This window comes from Mastigoproctus giganteus, chromosome 7 (assembly GCF_048544385.1).
Source record: "Mastigoproctus giganteus isolate SK-2022 chromosome 7, ASM4854438v1, whole genome shotgun sequence".
NCBI classification, from domain to species: domain Eukaryota; kingdom Metazoa; phylum Arthropoda; class Arachnida; order Uropygi; family Thelyphonidae; genus Mastigoproctus; species Mastigoproctus giganteus.
In genome coordinates this window covers 24,613,855-24,635,272 of record NC_143581.1, presented here as the reverse complement: position 1 = coordinate 24,635,272, position 21,418 = coordinate 24,613,855, and the positions used below count along the sequence as shown (strand labels likewise).

The 21,418-nt window shown below is 38.5% G+C and overlaps 1 protein-coding gene across 1 annotated transcript; it reads right to left on the bottom strand.

The window, feature by feature from the left end:
• Nucleotides 1–1,336: 1,336 nt before the first annotated feature.
• On the bottom strand, nt 1,337–21,079 carry LOC150082662 (lipase member I-like). Its single transcript, XM_090378733.1, has 8 exons — nt 20,965–21,079; nt 10,880–11,006; nt 8,066–8,244; nt 5,003–5,149; nt 4,372–4,504; nt 2,903–3,022; nt 2,088–2,189; nt 1,337–1,749 (listed from the first exon to the last, which is right to left on the bottom strand). The coding sequence occupies exons 2-8, from the start codon at nt 10,986–10,988 to the stop codon at nt 1,499–1,501; spliced, it is 1,041 nt and encodes a 346-aa protein (XP_090234859.1). The 5' UTR covers nt 10,989–11,006; nt 20,965–21,079; the 3' UTR covers nt 1,337–1,498.
• Nucleotides 21,080–21,418: the final 339 nt, after the last annotated feature.

The following is a 21,418-nucleotide window of genomic DNA, read 5'->3' as shown; positions in this document are numbered from 1 at the left end:
ATCATGCTACCCGCCCCTGAGGCCGACAGACTCAGCCACGTTGTGAAAAAGGCCCATAAAAAATTTCTCACGCCATCGACGGGACTCGAACTCAAGTCTTTTCCACCCGGTGTGGGGAAACTCTTATCAAGAAAGACTACCGTTCTGCGAATTGCAGTGTCTGGAGACTAGGCACCTGCGAGCAGATCCGACTGAAGTATTTAACTCTATTGAGTAAGCTTAGTGCTGATAGAATTCATCCTCTTGCTCGGGCAGCATACATGAGAAGGCATAAATTCAAATTGAGGAAGGATGGTTGCAGGATTGATGTATTAACACTTTCTTTGAACCAAACGGTTGTTGATTATTGGAACAAGCCTCCATCTGGTGTTGTAGATCGAGATAATTTGAATAAATTGAAGGAAGATTTAGACAGACTATTAGAGGAAGATGGACAAGTAAAATCGGAAGTTTTAACAAATTGTAGTTCTAGTTCTAATCGGTGCAAGATGACTATTATTAAGGCAAATAAACAAACTGACACAAAAATTACAACCAGATGGATATCAGAAAAGAAAATTTAGTTGTTAGAGGCATTCTTCTCTGTACTTCCAATAGCTTATTTTTAATTCTAGAAAAATATTTTATAACGATTTGTATTTTTATATTTCATGACTGACAATAACCAGTTCATAAACCATGCAATGATTCAAAATCTGAAGGATTAAATGCAAGGACGTGTTCAAGTATTTCTCACCGTAGAAAAATATCCTACCAAATACAAAATGTAAATTGAAAAGTGTACCTTATGATGATTTTGATGATTAAAAATAACTTTGTTATTTTTAATTTGATTGTAAAATCGCGTCATCCAGAGGAGATTTTTGTTGTTAACATTCATGGGATCATGAAATGCAATGACATGAATCCCATCTCTCGGAAACTCGGGTTTTACTAGACGAAAAACTCGAGTTTCCGGGAAAAATAAAAAAATATATATATGCTACCATCACCTGAGACTGATTAACTCGGCTACATTGTGAAAAGGCCCATAAAAATTCCTCGCGTAACTGACGTCATTCGATCTCTGGTTTTTTTCACCCATTGGTTGAGTCGAAGAGAGATACGTTTCTTTCTCGGAAATCGGCGGTTTTCTTCCAAAAAAGGCAAACCGACCAGAGAATACACGCAGGTTTATACACCCAAATGGATCCGGCTGGAGATTTTGCATTTGCCACCGTGTGGAAATATAAATCGTTTATTACAATTGAAGAAAAAGAGTAATAGAATAAACATTAGTTCTTTTATTGAGAATATTCTTTATTCAGCATACGACCATATATGTTAAATACACTTCTGGTAATTCGTTTCATTCTTTAATGGTTCAATACTTTATTAGAACAATTCTGTTGGAATTATATTTCAAGATAAACAACCAAACAATACAAAACCATCCATTACTCTTACAGTCCATCACAATATCATAATAAGTTTGGTGGTGCAAGTGATCCATTTACAATTAGGGCTGTTGGCAGTAGGGAGGTTGGGCATTCGTATCAAAGGCCAATTCATGAATACCACCATCTAAGAAAGAACTATCGATGTTTGATTGGTCGCATTTGTACACCAAAGTTTTACCGGTTGTGCTTGTACATCCTTCGCAGTCTTGACGACCATTGCATTCTACAGCTGTAAAGTTGCACTGGTCGCTCTCTATGGACTCTTGACAGTAGAGCACGGATCGTTGGTGACTGCACAGAACTTCTATAGCTGAAAAATAAAATAACATTCGTTACTCTTAGAAAGAGAAGAAAGCAAAGAGAAAACTTCATTGGACTGTCACTCACATACTCGTGGGAAGAAATCAAATGGAAGGAATCGTAATATTGTCAAAATGTTTGGAAATACTCAGCAACTATCTCGCTTGAAAGGTCCGACTTATTTTGTAGGATAATTCAGAGAAACCATTTCGCAGAATAACTCAATAGTCAACACACAAATTCGTGTTAAGAGTAATATTTCACATATTAATAATTTCTCATTAAAAATATATTTCGCTGGAGTTATTTTTAAACACATCACTCGCTTAAAAAATCAAATTAACTTACGATTGCATCCAGGTTGGTAGCAGCCGCCATTAACGTATATATCAAGATGTCCGATTGGCTCCCAAAGTCCAAACCCATTAGCTACATCAATTACACCAAGATCTTTAAAAGAAATAACTCAAGATAAAATAAATTACCCAAGAATAACAATCGTCAAAATATGGAAAGTAATCTCATTATTGAATTCCCAACTCAAGTTGGTCACGAAGAAATATTTCACATTTTCATACGATATTAGAAAGGCTCAAAGAAATTTTACGATAAATTTAACTTTTTAATATACATTTCTTTGATTTCTAGAGAGGTAAAACATGAAATTAATTAATAGATATGTTTCCAAATAAGATACTTTACAATCTCTTTGTGTTTCGTCTTTCATCAATCCTGCCATAGTTTGCAATAAAGAACATGGTGCACACTAAACCTCAGGGCCTGCACGAGAAATATATAAACAGGTTCGATAATTGTTTTATTTTATATATTAAGGTGAAGTCCTAGCTGCAGACATCAAGATGGCTAAGAAATAGCCTCGTTGAAAACAAGTGAGAAATCCCTTTGAACTTATAAATACTGTAACCATGTTATGAGTTTGATTATAACAAAATGGTACGTGTAATTGTTCCTTCTAATTTACACTAAGAATTGTGGTATCTTAAACTTATATATCTCAGAATGTAAGTTTAAAGACAGCATAGACAAAACTTAAAATCTATAAAATTATATTTAAGCTTAAATTACAAGTTGGTATGAACAGCAAGTTGTTTTAATATTCAATCTCGTTGTTCATAATGATTCCATGAACAGTAGAAACTCACCTGCATCGACTGGTAGTCTCTTTCCATTAGTATGGAGGACTACAACAACGTTGGCATCGATTCGATCTAATCTCTGATCAGGCGTTTTGTTATGGAAACAAGGTCCAGCAGGATCTAGAGCTGTCAAAAATTAGTAACGGTTTGACAATCTTCTTTATGTGATCAGCTCCTAAGTAATTTACACTTTAATTCTATATTATTACTTAATATGCTAAGCGCACAAATGCAATGCGATTTAAGATATCAACCAAAAATGATACATTTTTATCAAATATAAAAATAATAATTAAAAACAATAATAATTACGAGAGAAACGAGACACCAGTAGCAGAAGGACAGAAAAAAACAAGGAACCCCCAGCATAGGAAAGAAGACTTCAGCAGAAGGCAGAAGAATTGAGTCAAGACTGGCTAATTGACGCAGTACCAACTGGATAATAGGAGTAAGAAAGTGTTTGGAAAAGTGAACAGAATCATCAAGAGAGACATCGTCCACAGCAAACACGAGATCACAAATCAAAGAATAGGAGAATACTTGGACACACTTAAGCAGAACCCGTATAATAAATCAGAAGCTAAAGCAAAAATACCATGTGGACATGTATGGTGCCTAATGTATTGCGGCACCTAAACGTTAGTTCAACTATTCCATGGTACACTTGATAAATACACAACTCTGTAATATGACCAGATATGAGTATGGTATAATGTTTGCTAATTGCGTGTCGTGTTCTGTGGTTTGTTGTTTCTGGCCACTTAGCTACTAGGCAGCGACGATCGCCAGGAGAGTTGATCCCTAGTACTGGTTGATCAGATCAAAGAACATGTGCTGTATTAGCAATAAAAACCACACGCTGTTCTAGAAATCCCTAGTCACAAACTATACTGGGATCGCGTTGTAATAACTGACAAGATAATCCCCCACAACACACCAGACATAACCATCATTGAGAGGAATGAAATAGCTACCTATATGATAGCACTCAACCCACTGTTGACACGGTGATCGAGATGGTCAACCACTGGCATGGTGCCAACAAGCCTCCATAAGAACCTAGTAGTAATAGGCCTCCCAGAGAACACTTGCTGGTAACTCCAGAAAGCCGCAATTCTGAACACCTGTAGATTGGTCAGAAAGTTCCTCGATCAATAGTAATAATAATACAGTAGTAACCAAACACATCCACCCACCTTATGCATTTGGTACCGGTATCCGTCTCGGGGTGGGGAAAATTCCTGCACGGAGAAATCGTCATAACAATCATAGTAAAAAAGAGAAAAAAAACACAGAAAATCCAATAGATGGTGAAAGATAATTCATGGATTATCTATTGGTAGTAATGAAGGCATGAAATCGACCAATCCCGTTGGGTTTCGAAAGAAGGCTGTTGATGATCATAATTGCATCGTCATTAATTGATTTAAGATTATTCTAAAACATCCAGTTGCAAATAACTATTAATAAATCACCTGCAATGTGAGCTATTTTGGTAGAATCATCCGATCTAATTTCGTACAGCTCTTTGGCTGTAAATCCAGCGATGTGACTTCCCAAACTGTGTGTAATGAAATGAGTTGTATCCAGGCTAATCCATCCAAGGTTCTGTAAGAGAAACGTTTAAAGTTATCAAGAATTATTAATAATATTTCATGTTTCCAAAAAAAAATGAAATAAATAAAAAGAACATTTTCATTCTGCAAAAATAACGCACAGAGCCACCAACGGTGTCCCAGCATTTGTAAATCTCTCAAATAGAAATCGAAAGGCTACGGCCCAAACCAGACTTCTGCTACTCGTATGGCATCATCATTTAGTATCTGATACCATTTAAAGGATTTTTGAGATTTGGGAAGGGGTAATGGTCCGAGGGTTCAGGATCTGGTGATTATGGAGAATGACAAAGAAGTCAGAAGCCTTGTTCAGGTTATTTGGCACGTGTTTCATGTGCTGTGTGTGCCGGTGCATTGCCCTTTTGGGTCAGTGAGTGTAGCTGTATTGCATGCACATGAAAATGAAAACAGATTGATTAAAATGAAGGAAGAAGTTGGTAAAATTGGTGTTTTTTGACATCACTACGAAAACAGATTATTAATTACTTACGATAGCGCGATTTATGAATCCAGCGATTTGCTCAGCACCACACTCGATTTGTTTAACACCTTCGGTATAAAACTGTAATGATATCAAAGGGTAGTCCAGAAGCAGTACGTTGCAATCGTGTTTCTTTAAAAGGGCGTCTATTACATTCTGTTAAGGGAAAAAAACGTATAATAATAGTCATATATTTGCTACATGCAGTTACGTTTCAGTCTTTCAAAGTTTTATTGAAAAATAACTAAAAGAAAACATAGAAGTTTGTAAAAATCTGGGTATTAATCATTGGAAGGAAGCTGGTCATGCGATTAATAATCGAGTATTATTCCTGTGAACATCTCTGGTGTTGTCTATCTTTCTTTTAGAGTAAGTAAAACAGTTTCTATAAACCACACAATTCAGTGGAGTTTGCAACTAATGATCTTTACACTCGGTACCATATTAAGCAGTCACGCGATCTCGAACCGCGGGAAACTCTGCCGCAGTACACCAAGTTTTAATTTGAGATGGATACCTCTTACATCGGGAGCAAAGAAAAGAATCGTCTGTTGAGCATGCTTTATCTAGATTCTAGAAGACTGACACCACAGTACATGCCACAGGCTATACAATCAACGAACTCCTGACTCACATCAGAAATGTCCTTGGATTTTTTGCATTTTTAGTGGATCTTATAACTGACATTATTTAGTTAAAATTTGAACTCAAGGAAGATTACAAAATTTAAATTTCAATCACAGAAAACATTCACTTTATAGACATTATATACGGCGCAATATGGCTTAAGTTGGTGATGAGCCTAATATTCTACAACCAACCAACCAACCAACCAACTCCGTGGATAGTATACGCATAGTTGTTTCCCACTTCCTCGCGGCATGCCTTCCTGGTAGCAAAGTGGCCAAACACAACAACAACAACAACACAAGCCAACACTACACTACCGTCATTCCTGGATATTGTAGAGTTTTGAATATCATCCGAGATTAACAAGGTGGAGCTGAAATAACCCTTAGGGACAGCCCTACACAAGAGATTGCATGTCCATCTCCACTACAGAGACGCATACAAGGGACTGTACCTCACTTGTATGTTGTAGACTCCTCTGGTATCATGGAGAGGCTTTGCCGTAAATTCGTTCAGCTTATAAGCAATTATTTGGTGGAACAACGGTTTAGTATTCACGAAGTGGCTTATTTTGGGTTATAATGCTAACCCAAGTACATTTGCTGAAGAGGAAAAATATAATGGCAAGTGTTACGGCCGCTAAAGATTGTCTAATTCTGCTCTTTGTTGGTATTGAAGTATCTTGTTATAGAGTCATCTTATGCTGAAAAAGAACACTGCTTCGTAGTCAACTCTCGATAAATTTATGAAAAGGTCGAACAACCATGTAAAATTTTAATATTCTTATGAACTCCTTAAACCTATGTTGTATTATCTTCCGCGTCAACCACGATTATAGACTGCTGGACAAAATTAACAGAAAGCGTGGTGTAACTCATGCAGCTTGCGACGAAGCTTGAAAAAATTTGGTATGGTGGTGTACCACAGAACAACGTTGAAATGAGGAGATAGCCAAAAACGTCCGACAGCTATAAGGGACTTTTATAGGGGTTGACAAGAATTATCAAAAAGGTTACATTACCGATTGATACAAGATGCTCAGAAAGATGGCCACATGACATCAGCACGACGTATGATCCCCTTCAATGGATAAACAGACCTGACAGCGGTTAACCATGCTCGACATTACGGTGTCAATAAGATTCTGTGGCAACAAATCCATTCTTCCACCACCGCAGATTTTAGCTCACCAAGTGACCGAAGAGTTGGCTGTCGCCGTGCAATGGGATTGCCAAGGGCGTACCACACACATGTTCGATCGGATTTAAGTCTGCTGATCGTGCTGGCCACCGCAGCCATTAGATATCTTCAGTTTCAAGAACAGTTTCATGCATGCGTTGCCGTGCATGAAAAGAAAATCTAGGCAACTACACCTCTAAAAAGTTGCACATTGGGTTCGAAGATCTCTTCTAGGTACCTCTGCGCAGGCCGTCGATCATTATTCAACCCACACAAGAACACCGCCTCAACCGTAAGTATCCTTTACTTTGATGATGGAGGGATGGAACCGTATTCCTCGTTGTCTACAGATGAAATAACTTCTAGAGTCTATTTGAAGGCTAAAATGGGACTGATCAGAGAACAGAACTGCACCTCATTTGTCAGGGCTCCAGTTCATACGTTTATGGTACCGGTTTCGACGAGCTCTGCAGTGGTTTGGGGTTAATGGATTACCAACCACTGGCTTCCTTGCGTAAGGCCCAGGCTTCTTAACGTAGTCCGGTTGGAAATGTTTTCACCTATAGTTGATAGGACATCGTAAGGTTTCGTCTTGCTGTTAGAGCCAGATGGCGGTTGGTTCTGGTTGACGAAGTCTTCGGGCGACCTTGGCCAGTTCTTATTGTAATGGTTCCTGTCTCCTGAAACTGTTTCCATAGTGCCAAGACGACACTGCAATCTCAAAGAATTATCTAAAGGACGATGACTTGCCATCCTGAGAACTGTAGATGTAGATATCCCACTGATCAAAGTGAAAAAAGGGGAATCAAGTGATGGGATCACAACCCGTAGGCATTAATAATTTGCATAATACGTTGCTCTGTAAGGTGATAGATCGAGGTATATTGAACACTCGTATTCGCATGCCAGGAAGATGCCTATTATATCAAATATTCGCAATAAATATTCGTGAAAAGCATTTTCTGTAAATTTTGTCGAGCCGTGTAGTTCACAGCTTGCGTAAAGCTAACAACTCGTGTCAGGACGAGCTCCCAAGGTCATCATACTTACTTCTTTGTTCGATAAGTGTGCACGTGTCTGGTCTACACAGTCGAAGTGTAATCAGGTAGGTTTAAAGACGTCAGCAAAGTGTATGAATGGGTGGAAAAGTAAAACAGACAGATTACTCTTTTTGCTGTTACTCGAAGGTTGAAATTTTTGAAATTGAATGGAAAATTTATATTTTAAACATACACTTACTAGAAAAAACTAGAAAACACTTACCTTCCATTTAAGTGGAAATTCAAACTCCTCTAACCAACCACGGAATAACACGAATGTCTCTCGCTGGGTGTCGCAGTGGGGAAGTGAGAAGTTTGGATCACCAATCTTATAAGTTGTATAATTATCTGGATTATTTCTTGTGTAGCATCTAACTTCGATATTGAATACTAAAGGACACACTAAAAATGAAGAGCAGCTTCATTAGTTACATTATAATATCCTACAAGAAATAAAGATTTCCCGTCTAAAAGATTCCAAACTTTTAGACACTCCCTTCTAAAAGTTTGGAATCATGTTTCATTTTTCTTAATTTTCAATCAATTTATTAAAATAGGACCAACTTGCTTACCAATTATTTTTATGAAAATATATTCTATTATGTATAAAAATAAAAATAAAACGCTAAGTAATATTTAAGAAATTTCTAGAATCTTCGAGATAATTCCAGAAAGGTGTGTAAGACTCCTGAATTGGTAAGACGTTGTAGATAATTCTAGAATATTCTAGAAAGTGGTTGTTGTTGTTGTTGTTGTTATTTGGTTTTTAGGAGCATTAGCAATTAAGGCCATATTGCTCCGGGAACATGCGGTGATCATTCCCTGACCTTTCCGCATCCTCCGTATTTGGTGGTCACGGGCTCGAACCCCTGTCTAATCAAGAAGCGATAATGAATATATCGCCCACTGCATGCTCTGATGCTTTGTCTCTGGATCGTCCTGAAATACCCCACACTCATCTCCAGTGATAATACGGTTGAGGAAATTAGGATCGTCTTGACAAGTTTGTATGAAGTCTTCGCATGATGACACTCTTCGTTGCTTGTCCTCCCAGGTGAGGTTGTCCGGTACAAATTTTGCACAGATCTTCCTTTTCCCTAAATCTTCACGCAAAATTTGATGAATCGTCTCATTCAACTCATCAGCCATCACTTTGAGGGTCAAACGACGATCTTCTGTTACAAAATTCCCAAACTTTTGCAACTTTTCCTCATTTCGTCCGGTTGACGGATCCTCACTTGTTGGCTCATCGCGAACCCCTTAGCGTCCGTCTTTGAACTGGTTGTACCATTCAAATACACTCGTTCGACTTAATGTTTCATCACCATAAACAGTTTTCAACATTTCTTACTTTTCTATTGCAAGTTTTTGCAATTTGAAGCAACAAAATTTGATATCCGTTTGCTGCTCCATTGCAAAATCGCGACAGGGAATTAACGCTACTAACAGAATTGGCTGTTACTTGGAATCTGTCAGCTTATTGGACAATCAATCTGTTGAATTTTTAGTTTTACAGTTAACACTGCCACTTATTGCTAAGGTTGAAAAGTCACGTAGGTGGAGTCTTTGATTCGGCTGTGGAAAGATAATTGGAATATCTCCTTAAAGGACGGGTAACTTACAAATTCATCCCAAATTTTCTTTTTGCATCTATGGAAAATAATTATCGCTGGTTTACTCCGAATTTGTGTATGTTATTTATCATTTCTGGGCATGGGATCACTTAATGACAAACTAGCTGAACTCCATCTTACAGCTTCACCTCTGTGCATTTTTGTCGATACTGAAAATTTTAAAATGTCCTTTTCCATTTTCACATTTATGCGGATTTACGGTGGTCTATGACACAACCTTTTTCCTTCGCTTCCTTCTTTGGAAGAATCTCTGCTAAATTCCAAGCAGAACTACCTTCTTCTTCAGGACTTCGTTACCAAGGTTTTCTTTCGCGGAAAACAACTGCTTCGATCTCCACAACCGTCTATTGGCCATTGTTGATGTTTTGATCCAACTACAATCGGATTCTTTCTCATGGATTAGCCTAAGGTGGGATTTTCACCAAGCCTAGTCCACAGATAATGATCATTCTGACAATGATGTTGTCCACCAAACTATTTTCTTTTTCTCCGTTCCCTCTTTATACATCCCTTTTTTTCCTCTTTTTTTTATTCCTGGCCTTCAGTCTTGTGCTAGAGGCTGGATTTTTTTAGCTTCTTGAAATGGCATGGCCCAAAGACGTTTACCTCGAATGGTGAGATTGGCAGAAGGACGGCTGTATGAGGAAAGACTCGGATTATGTGGTCTACATAGTTTGGCAACCAGGCACCACAGAGGTGACATGATTGAGGTTTATAAGGCCCATAGAGTCATTAATAAAATTAATGAAAGCGGAATTTTCACTGTTATAGAGAATTCCAGAACTCGTGAGCATAAATTCAAATTACAGGGGAAGAAGTTTAGATCAGATTGTAGGAAGTTTTCTTTTGGCCAGCGGTCGTTGACTGCTGGAACAAACAGCCTTTGCAGGTAGTTGAGGCTGACAGATTGAATAAAATCAAAGGTCAACTGGTAGATGCCTGTTGGAGGAGGGAATCATATATTTTGTGTTTTCTTATCAACTTGTTTTTTGTTCTTTTTGCCAGTGCAGCAAAAGCCTGTGGCTTCCTTGCAATATGTGGTGAAGATTATTGCTATTATCCAACTCTACAATGAAATTTAATTATATTTTTTGTTTACTCTTTCCAGAATGTAACGATGAACATTGAATTGAGAACAAAATTTCTAATATAATAGTTGATTCTCAACTTAATTATGTAATCAAATGAATGGGAAAGATTCAATTTATTTCAACTCGTGGTAATAAGCAAATTAATTAAAGAATTTTGAAACATATAAATCGGAAATAATATCTGGAATTGCGTAGACATCCTGCCATTAAATATTTTAAAATAAATCAAATGCTACGATAGATGTGACTCAATCAACTCTGTGCAAATACTGTTAATGAACATGTCGAATCAAGTTAGAAATGAATACTTACATTGAATTCCCGGACAGAGAAGGTTTCCAAGTATATTTCCAGTGGATATTACTGGCAGATCCAGACAAAGGTACAGGGGGAAAACACTTAATAAGCAGAGGATCTTCATTTCTCTTCGGAATATGGACTAAAAAGAAAAAGAAGAGCATTGCCAACCCACAAATGTAAAAAAATATTCGACAAATTTCTTTTCAATGTGAAATGTATTGTAGTAATACTGGTTTCGATGCCTTAACTTCTCTTGGCGTTCCCTACCACCCACACCAATATTTCAATCGGAAATATGCTCATAGTTGTTTCTCGGTTAAAACTATGAACTCAATTACATTTGAGACTATGTTTTTAATTTTGTATTGTGAGGATACAATATATCAATAAAGTATAAACTCTGTGTATACTCATGTATTAGCTTGATGTGGTAAGTTTCAAATTGAGGGGCACGGTTCTGTAAGGAAATGCTCGACCATCTGAAACATTCAGGAGGAAAGGTAATCAGATTCATACTGGTTTGGACTGTTTTGTTTTTGATGTTATTGTAGAAGAATTTTAGGAGCGACAAAGGGCATATTACGCCATGTATATTGTCTATAAATTGCGTGTGTTCTGAGGTCCAGTTTCTGTTTGCTGGACGACAAACCCAAGTTTCCGGGATAGAAAACCAGGCTACCCTCGACTGAGCCTGACTGACTCAGCCACGTTGTGAAAATGGCGCATCACAATTCCTCACGTCATCGACAGGACTCTGACTTAGGTCTTTCCCACTTCCGACCCGGTGTGGGGAAGACAGCGATTCTACCGATTGCGCAACCCACGAGGGTTTGGAAGAGAGAGAGCGGGAATTACAGAAGCCAATTCAGAAGAACAGTTCCCATGGAAGTATCTGTTGAAAAGACATGCAGCAGAAATAGAATGTTTATGAAACAAAAGAGTGGAGAGATGAGTCATTAATTAACTTTAACTGCTCCTTTTCGAATGGAATCTAGAATGGAATGGAATCTGGTTTTAGAGGCACCGCCCCACATGCGGAAACAATATTAGTGTAGAAGTTAGAAGACAGGGAGCCATTTACCATTATCTGGAGTGAGTGATCAGAGAGAAAACCGGATACCAAATTACAAAAAAAAAAAAAAAAAAAAACGGCTGTCAAAACATTATATGGAAGCTTCTTTTGGAAGACCTTTATTTATGGTAAAAACGATAAAGGGCGTTTGAAATGTCAGGAGGAACTAATTGAGTTTCACCAAACTTTTCCATTGAATTTTCCCACAAATGGGAAACAGAAGCTAGAATATCATCAGTGGATCCACACTGACTAAATCCATACTGATGATCATTGATCAGATTGAAGGTGACCAGGTAGTTTAAAAGTTTCCGCTTAATTGATTTCTCAATTACTTTAGAAAAAGTAGAAGAAATTGTAATGGGACGATAATTGGATGGGAGTGATTTGTCGCCGTTTTCAGGAACTGGCTGGTTATGAGCGAATTTCCAAGCAGAAGGGAAAACACTTTTGGAATAAGAAAGTGAAAAAAGGCGGCAATGAACAGGAGTAAGTTCAGTGGCACAGGTTTTGAAAACAAGTGAAGAATTACCACCAGGACCTGGAGCTTTCTTAGCATCAAGATTCGTCAAGATTCCTACTGACATCCTTTCGACGGTAGACCACAGGAGGCACCGAATAGAATGTACCAGGAATGGTAGGAGGTGGTTAAACAGAATCATCAATACTCGACTTAAAAAAAGATAAGATGCTAGCAGGTCAACTTTATCTTTGGCTGAAGTGGTAGTAGAACCATCTGGTTTTGACAGATGTGGGAATACAGATGGGAAAAAAGCTGCGGCTAATAGTTTTGGCAAGAGACCAGAATTTTAGACTACCATTTGGACAAGAAGCAAGTTTTCTATTCTTAGCCTGTTTAAAATCTGGTTTGGGCTGATTAATAACTGTTTTGCAATTTTTTCGAGCTTTGGTGTAGGCAAAAAAACGAATGTGGTGATTTAGATTCAAGCCACTTGCAATATGCAATTCTTATTTTGAACAGCCTTAGCACATTTATTAGAACACCAAGGTTTAGATAAAGGACGAGATTTTAAGGGGAAGTGTGAAATAAAGGATTTCATCTTTACAAGAATAATTTCATTGACAGATCTGAGCAAACATTGACATCAGATGACGTGAAACCAGTAATCCGACCAAGGAAAAGAAGAAAAGAAATTTCGCAGATCATTCCATTTTGCATTCTTGTAATGCCAAACAACACGATTATGATAATGGCCACGAGAGAACGGCTCTATTGGAGAAGAGACCATCACGAAGTTGTGTTCTGAGGTGCCTAGAGGACCACTGATCTCAAGAATGGTTGTTTACGAGAAAATGATCAAGCGTGTTGGCTGGTGTTAGGATTTTCTAGTATTCTAGCAGGTAAATAAACAGTCTATGCGAGCGAGGTCATTAGTAATTGCAAAAGCCTCAGCATCTCCACCAGATTGATCCGTGAGAATAAAAAACGGAAGCCAGCTGGAGTTATGAACATTAAAATCACCAAGGAAAATTAAATTACCTTACTGTTAGTAAAGTTGGATGCGAGGAAGTCAATGAATTCCAAGTGATTAGGGGATTTAGGAGAACGATAGAGGCAACAGGTAAATTTGGTAATGTGGTAGAGAGATTTTAAGCCTCAAGAGAGCGAAAAGAGGGGAGTCCAAGTTGATAAGTCTCTGACAGGGAATGTTAGAACGGACATATGCGCAAATACCACCTTTGAAGGGAAAGGAATCATACAGTAAATAAATAGGACAACTGAGATGGGCAGTTCGATAATTGGGATTATGTGGGGGGGGGAAAGTACATGGGATTTGGCAGACTAGGTGGAAATGGACATCATTTAGTTTAGAATTGAGACCATGTATACATGATATGTGAACGAGGCGGTGTTTGGTGGTTTAGATCTCTTCGTAGATAAGTTTGTTCTATTAGTTTGACAATTCATGATGTTTTCAGTAATTAAGTTATGTGGGAGATTATACATTGGCTTATGAACTTTCATAGAGCTTGAGAAGGCTTTGCAAATTCCTTCTGCATTCATTTTACCAAAATGAATGAAGAAGGAATTTCCACTGTTATAAATATTTCCAGACGTGGTCCTAAGCAATTAAAGAGCTTCTACTCTTGGTCTTTGGGGTTTTCATTAAAAAATTACACATGATGGGACATTCTGCATGAGGGAATATTATAAAAGTTCATATATTATGAAAGAGAGAACGAAACCGAGGCTTTTTCCACATGGTGTGTGGTACAGGTTGAACGTCACACGTATGTATCACAGTCATAAAATATAAAATAAACCATCTCGTGTTTTAGAGAAGTTTTTACACAGTTATAGAGATGAGCATCAATTAACACCGGTGTAGGTGATCGCTTTATGACAACACGTTAAATTTTCGCAATGGTGCATTTATGGTCTTGCTGATAGAGGGACATCACTTGGCTCGTTTTTGATTAAGTGCTACAGACTTGCTAAAGTTTGACTTGTTTCCAACGAATCAAACTTATTCAGTTTGTTCTTCATGCATGTATTTGCCTTTCCACTTGCTATCCTTTTCAGACAGCGGTGGCGCATGTCCTATAACACAAACAATAGCGTGGACCTAATAGGGGCAAATAGTTTTGTTTTAATTTCCAGAAAAGCATTTTGGGTATTTTTCTAACTGGCCATCAATGGTGTTTCCATTAGAGCTTTACTTAAAAGATTGGAATAATTATTATATGGATCATTTATGTTTCAACAGACAACAAATTTTTAAAAAAATGCAGTTTTTATTTCTGGTCAATTGAACATTGGATATTGCTCTTCCCCTTATTATCAAGTTATGTGAACAGTCCCTGTCTATGGATCGTTGCATGTAGCATCGTTGGTGTAATCTAAGTCTTCTCCACACAGGGTGGAAGAAGACCTGAGTTCGAATCCTGTGATGACGCGAAGAATTTCTATGGCCGTTTTTCATAATGTGGCCGAATTAGTCGGTCTCAGGCGAGGACAGCATGGTATTTTCCTCGGAAATTCGTGTTTTTCCTTAGTTATTCTGGCCCCTTTTCTTTCCACAACGCACTAAAATTACCTCGGAAACACCCACTTCTGGACTAATAATGTGTTTCAGCCATCTCTTCATCTATTTAATATAAAATTTGAATACTTTTGTGATTAGTTATTTGTTTTATTTCCAATTCATGAATAATTGGTTAAACATAACTAATGAGATTTTCTTTCACAATTCCGTTGTGAATATCATTTCTATCAAGAATATGCTAATAAACAGAGTTGTTTTTTTCTGAATCTCTCGTTTACTTATTCCGAATCTTGGCTTATTAGCCGAGATTCGGAATAGCCAAGGATATCCTTTCAGTGGATATTTTCAACTCAGGCGTAGTTGGTTCTCGCTAATTCCACAATAATCTTCTTTGCAGGAGTGGTAGGGTGGGGAAAAATCAGACTAAACTGTTTTCGAGGCATTGCCACTAGAGGCAGTACCTTCACTTCATTAATTATTATTTGCGTTACGAAGAGCTCAAGGTCATCTTATTTACAAAAATTCAGCTAGTCTTTCGGTCCTGTACGTATGCATTTCCAATCCGTCTTGTATTGATGTTGGAAAGTATCACGAGGTAAACGTAGAATTTTCTAAAAGATGTATTCGTTGAGAAGTTTAAAATAATTGGGAAGGAATGACACATATTATCTTCAGAAAAAATTGTGAAATATCATAGGAATATGAAAAAAAGTCTGCACACATGATTTTCGTAAAATACTATGACAACCAATTTTAGGAAGGATGTGACTCTGATTTAACATGTGCATAGAGAAAAAGAGTGTCGGAAAGAACTGAACCTTGGGGGACACCAGCATTAGTAGAGAAGTTAGAAGAGAGAGAGCCATCTGCTATCAACCTCAGTGAGCGATCAGAGAGAAAACTGGATAACCAATTACTAAAAACAGTTGGCAAACCATAAGATGGAAGTTTGTTTAGAAGACCTTTATGCCAAACACGATCGAAAGCCTTTCAGATGTCAAGACCAACTACTTGTGTTTAACCAAACTTTTCCATTGAATTAGTCCATAAATGAGTCATATAAGCCAGAATATCACCAGTGGATCGACACTGGCGGAATCCATACTGGCGATCATCCATCAGACGGAAGGTTTTTAAGGTAGTTTTAAGAGTTGGCGGTTAAATCGATTTCTCCATTACTTTAGAAAGAGTAGAAGTGATTACAATGGGACGATAATTGGATGGGAGGGATTTGTCACCCTTTTTAGGAACTGGCTGGATATGAGCAAATTTCCAAGCAGAAGGAAAACACTTTTGGAAAAAGAAAGTGAAAAAAGGCGACAAAGAAGAGGAGTAAGTTCAGGAGCACAGGTTTTGAGAATAAGTGGAGAAATACCACCAGGACCTGGAGCTTTCTTTGAATCAAGATTCGTTAAATTCCTTCTGACATCCTTTTGACAGAAGATCACAGGAGGCATTGAATGGAGTGTGTTGGGAATGGTGGGAGGTGTTTACCAAGATCATTAATACACGAGTTGGAAGAAAAATGGGAAGCTAGCAGATCAACTTTATCCTTGGCTGAAGCGACAACAGAACCATCTGGTTTTGACAGAGGTGGGAGCAGAGATGGGCAAAAGTTGTGGCTAATACCCTGCAAGAGGCCAGAATGCTCGGCTACCATTAGGGCAAGAAGCAAGTTTTCTACTCTTAGCCTGTTCAAACTCTAGTTTGTACTGATTAATAACTGCTTTACAATTGTTGAGAGCTTTGGTGTAGGCAGAAAATGAAACTGAAGAATTGGAAACAAGCCAATTACGATATGCAACGTAAACAGCCTTGAACAGCCTTAGCACATGTATTGGAAAACCAAGGTTTAGATAAAGGACAAGATTTTAAAGTGGAGTGTAGAATAAAGGATTCCATCCCTGGAAGAATAATTTCACTGACACGATCTGAGCAAACGTTGACATCAGAAGTTTTGAAACAGTAATCCGACCAAGGAAAATAAGAAACGAAATCTCGTAGGTCATCCCATTTTGCATTCTTGTAATGCCTAACACTGCAAGGTTGGGAATAGCCATGAGATAAAGGCTCCATTGGAGAAGAGGCAATCACCAAATTGTGATCTGAAGTGCCTAAAGGACCTCTCACTTCAACCTTGTACTTAGAAGGGTTGTTTGTGAGAAAAAGATCAAGCGTGTTGGCTGTATGGTTAGGATTGTCCGGTATCCTAGTAGGTAAATGAATAATCTGAGCAAAGTCATTAGTAATTGCAAAAGCCACAGCATCTCGACAAGCTGGGTCGGTGTGACTAGAAAATGGAAGCCAGCTAGAGCTGTGAACATTAAAATCACCAAGGAAAGTTACCTCGCTGTTAGGAAAGTTGGACTGGAGAAAGTCAAGTTGCAAAGAGAAGTCAAAAAGCTCCAAGTGATTAGTGGAGTTGGGAGAACGGTAGAGACAACAGATAATTTTGACAGAATGAGGTAGAGAGTTTTTAAGCCAGAGAAGATCGAAAAGAGGAGATTCCAAATGACCAAGTCTTTGACAGGGAATATCAGAACGGACATATGCACAAGTACCACCTTTGAGGTGAAAGGAATCATACAGAGAATAATTCGGACAACTGAAATGAGCAGTGGTTGAATCAAACGATAACGGAGATTCTGTCAGAAAAAGTACACGGGGTTTGGCAGACTGCAAGTGGAAATGGACATCGTTGAGATCAGAATTGAGACCACGTATATTTGTGAAATGAACTAGGAAGTGCTTGGGCGGTTTAGATCTTTTCCCAGATAAGCTTACTGTATTAGTTTGACAATTCATGGTGTATTCAATAGTAAGAAAAAGTGGGTGGGACATGCTGTATGAAGTAATGAAATTTTTGGACATGGCGTACACGAGGTAAGAATATACCTAGATCCTTGACATAACGTGGCCTCGACAATGCCCCCAGCATACATACTAGTCGGACTCCCTCCAGTCACTATCTGGCAGAGTAGAGGTAGCGAGATAGCAAGAGGTAGCACTAGCTGATCCGGAAGCCTCCTAGAGTGTTACCAATAGGTTCGGTCCGGTGTACTAACTAGCGGCCGGCCTGTGAACACCGTTTTAGAGCTGTACCCTCGAAATGTAAGGAAGATTTGATCTCGCCATGATGTTCATCATAAACTCAAAAATCATCAGTCATACTGCATGATGGAAGAGGTGGGGAAGGGTTGTCTGGAACTTTGCTCTAGAGACTAAACATGGGTTCCACCACGTCAAGCTTCCAATAAGCAAAGTGGTGGTATTGCACCGGTTGATGAGAGTCATCTACCACCTAGTATTGCCTGGTAACACAGAGGGGCGGCATTCCTTCATGTAGCGCCACACCTTGACCCCTGCTTACGTTGGTTCCCAACTAGGTGATCACCCACAGTGAGCTTCTGGATGGAGGTTATATCCAGGATTAATAAGAGTCCCACCATCTTAGAGCTTTTCCCATCTTAGAGCTTTTCCCATCTTACAGTCTTTCCAGTAATCCCAATATGCTCCAGCTAATACAGTAACCTCTCCTGAGAGATTGAGTCAAATGCCTTTCTAAATTCCAAGTAAACTTATGTCGAATTTGTTCCCTAGATATAACTTTCCCAATTTCACAGCATGTGTGACTTAGTCGGTCTCAGACGAGGGTAGCTTGATACTTTTCAAGGAAACCCTGGTTTTTTGTCAGCTATTCTGGGCTTTTCATCCTGCACAGCTCGTGAACAGAGACTTAGCATCTTAGTAAATGCAACTTAGCTTGTGAACACAAAATTCTGTCTCTGTGTTCAATTTTCAAAAAATGATGCATCTGCTGTTAAGGACATGATCACGTTTTGCAAAATTATATGAATTGGGTATTGTGGGACCGTTCTGCATGCGTCTGCAGGAAAGATGAATCTTGAAGACACCTCTTACATGACTGTTATGAGTACTATGATCTTATGGTGGAATCAATAGCAGGAGTACCGAATCAACATGCGTTGAACACTAGATGTGAACAACTTCCGGTGGGAACAGAGGCGGATTTCATATCCTTCCAAGAATTTGCCGATCAGGTAATTCGAAGAAGATTAATCTTATTACAAATAGAAGAGCAAGGAAATTAATTGTTAGATCATGGAATGAGATTTTGTGGATGACTGGAGGGCAACCAGTTTCTGTGCACCTGTTTGGAGTGCATGTTAAATTTAATGTCTAAGTTTGTAGCTGATACGAAAGTTTGCAGGTTGGTCAATGACAGGAATCAGGGTGTGATGCTTCAAGTCTTAGAAAAATTAGCCAGTAGGGCTGAGAAGTTTTCTTCATGCCCTAGTTTCTAGAGCCTGCAGAAAACTTGAGGTACCAGAAGTTACTGCTGGTGTCACCAGTTCTGCTTTTGTCCGCAAGGAATTTCTCTTTCGGTATTGTTGGAGTTTTTATAGTAAGAAACTACTGGCGCTCATAGAACTTCCACTACCATCTATGTATGCGGAATTTATAACTAAATGTCACACTAGGTCCACCAGGAATATCATTTCATCTGCCATGCGTATTATGTTCATAAAGTGCGTGTGTTCTCCGGTTGATTTGCCTCCTTTGCTGTACGTAAACTTTGCAATCTACTCCTGACACCGACTAACTCAGCCACAGAGTGGATGTTGTATTTAACAAAGTGAGGACGGTACGTGTATAGTTTTGGCCCGCCTCTTCGTGGCATGGACGGTACTGGGAAGCAGCCTTTTTGATTTCTGCTGCATCTTCCTTATGAAGTAGTCACCAGAACAACTGCACTTCATAACAACACCTACACTGCACAAACAAATCACTACACTCTCTTTGCCAATTACAGGGTTCTGTGTCATCACCGTATCAGGCGGAATTATGGGCTTAACTGCCACGTACCAAATAATGCAGCTATCTACGTTAGTTGGCACGTGGCTTCTGAAGAGATAAATGATGCTCTATTGAATTTTCAAACGGCTGAAATGAGGGAAGTTTCATTCCATTACATTAAAGGGTGGTTTTAAAAAGCACACGCAATATTTGGCTCTAGTACACTGAATACACGTTGTTCGCGCTTCAAGATCGTTTAGATGGTGTTCAAGTGTAAATATCAATCAACGTGTTCTCGTTTCATCATGTTTCTTAATAGTTCATTTATAATTAACGAAAATATTAAATTCTATTCTCTGAGATCAACAGACCTCAGTTTCATGAACAATTATTGAAAGAAAATCTGCTGTAGCTGAAGACAGCGATTATCTATCGTTCTGTTTCTTTGTTGCTTTCAAAAATTTGATGGGAAAGCCTTTTCTGTAAATTTGTTATCATGCATGGAGAATTTGGTTGAGGACTCGACAGGATCCACCTTCTATGTTTGTGTTTACCGTGATTAACAGAGTGCGCATCTTAGCATAGTGGTTACAATCGTCTTCTTCTCCACACCGAGTGGAAAAAACGCTGGTTCGAATCTCCTTAGTGACTGGAGGAACTTTTATAGAATTTTTTCATTCCGTGGCCGAGTTAATCGGTCTCAGATATAAACAGCAAAGTTCCGCCCACAGATTCTATTTTTTTTTCTTTCACCAAAACTGACAAATCTACCAGGGAATGCGCACAATTTATGGACACAATACACAAGGAGGGATGAAGCAATTCTTGGGTGTACCTATTATGACATTTTTAGTTCCTGTGATTGCGGAAGGTGACCAACGAATCATCTCACCTTCCTGAGAGTGCGGAAGGTGAGATGATTCATTTGTCTTTATTGGTATCATCAGAGAAAGCAGTGAGGCAATCCTGATTTTCAGTTTTTTGCTTTGTATTAGTTCAATAGGATTAATGTCAGCCTTCTCGTTTCAAATTTAAGGCACATGTCAGCTTGTACGAACAGACCATATCTCTGCTGCGATTCAATGGCATAATTTGTACTCATATTGCAAGTTATACCGAAAATGATAATATTAAAATCACAAAATAAAAGCAATAATAAAACTATATAACGTAAATATTCACAGACGAATGATACTCACCTCTCCAAAGGATAAAGCGGAACAGGATTGTCTCAGCTGTCTTGAACGTACTGTGAGAGGAAACAGTAAACACGTCTATCTAAAATGCGCCTTATATTGAACCACTGTGGGTGTTATCCTACAGTATACAGCTACTGAGACGTGTGACTACAGTACACGTGTAGTCACGCATCTCAATGACTACACGTATTATTTCCGAAGCACCAGTTTCCTGTTATTTAACTGAAGTCCAAACAAAAGGTGGCTCTCCATCCTCATCCGGTCATGCACCAATCAAAGCAACACATTGCTATGCTCTCCTGAAACCGACTAACTCAGCCAAGGAGTAAAAAAAAGCCCATCTTTTTTCACTCCTTTTCCACTGGTTGTGGGGAGGACAGCGATTATAATCAAGCCGCTATCCACAATGACACAAAGTATCAGAAATGGGTAGATTGCAATGTTTTTTGCATTT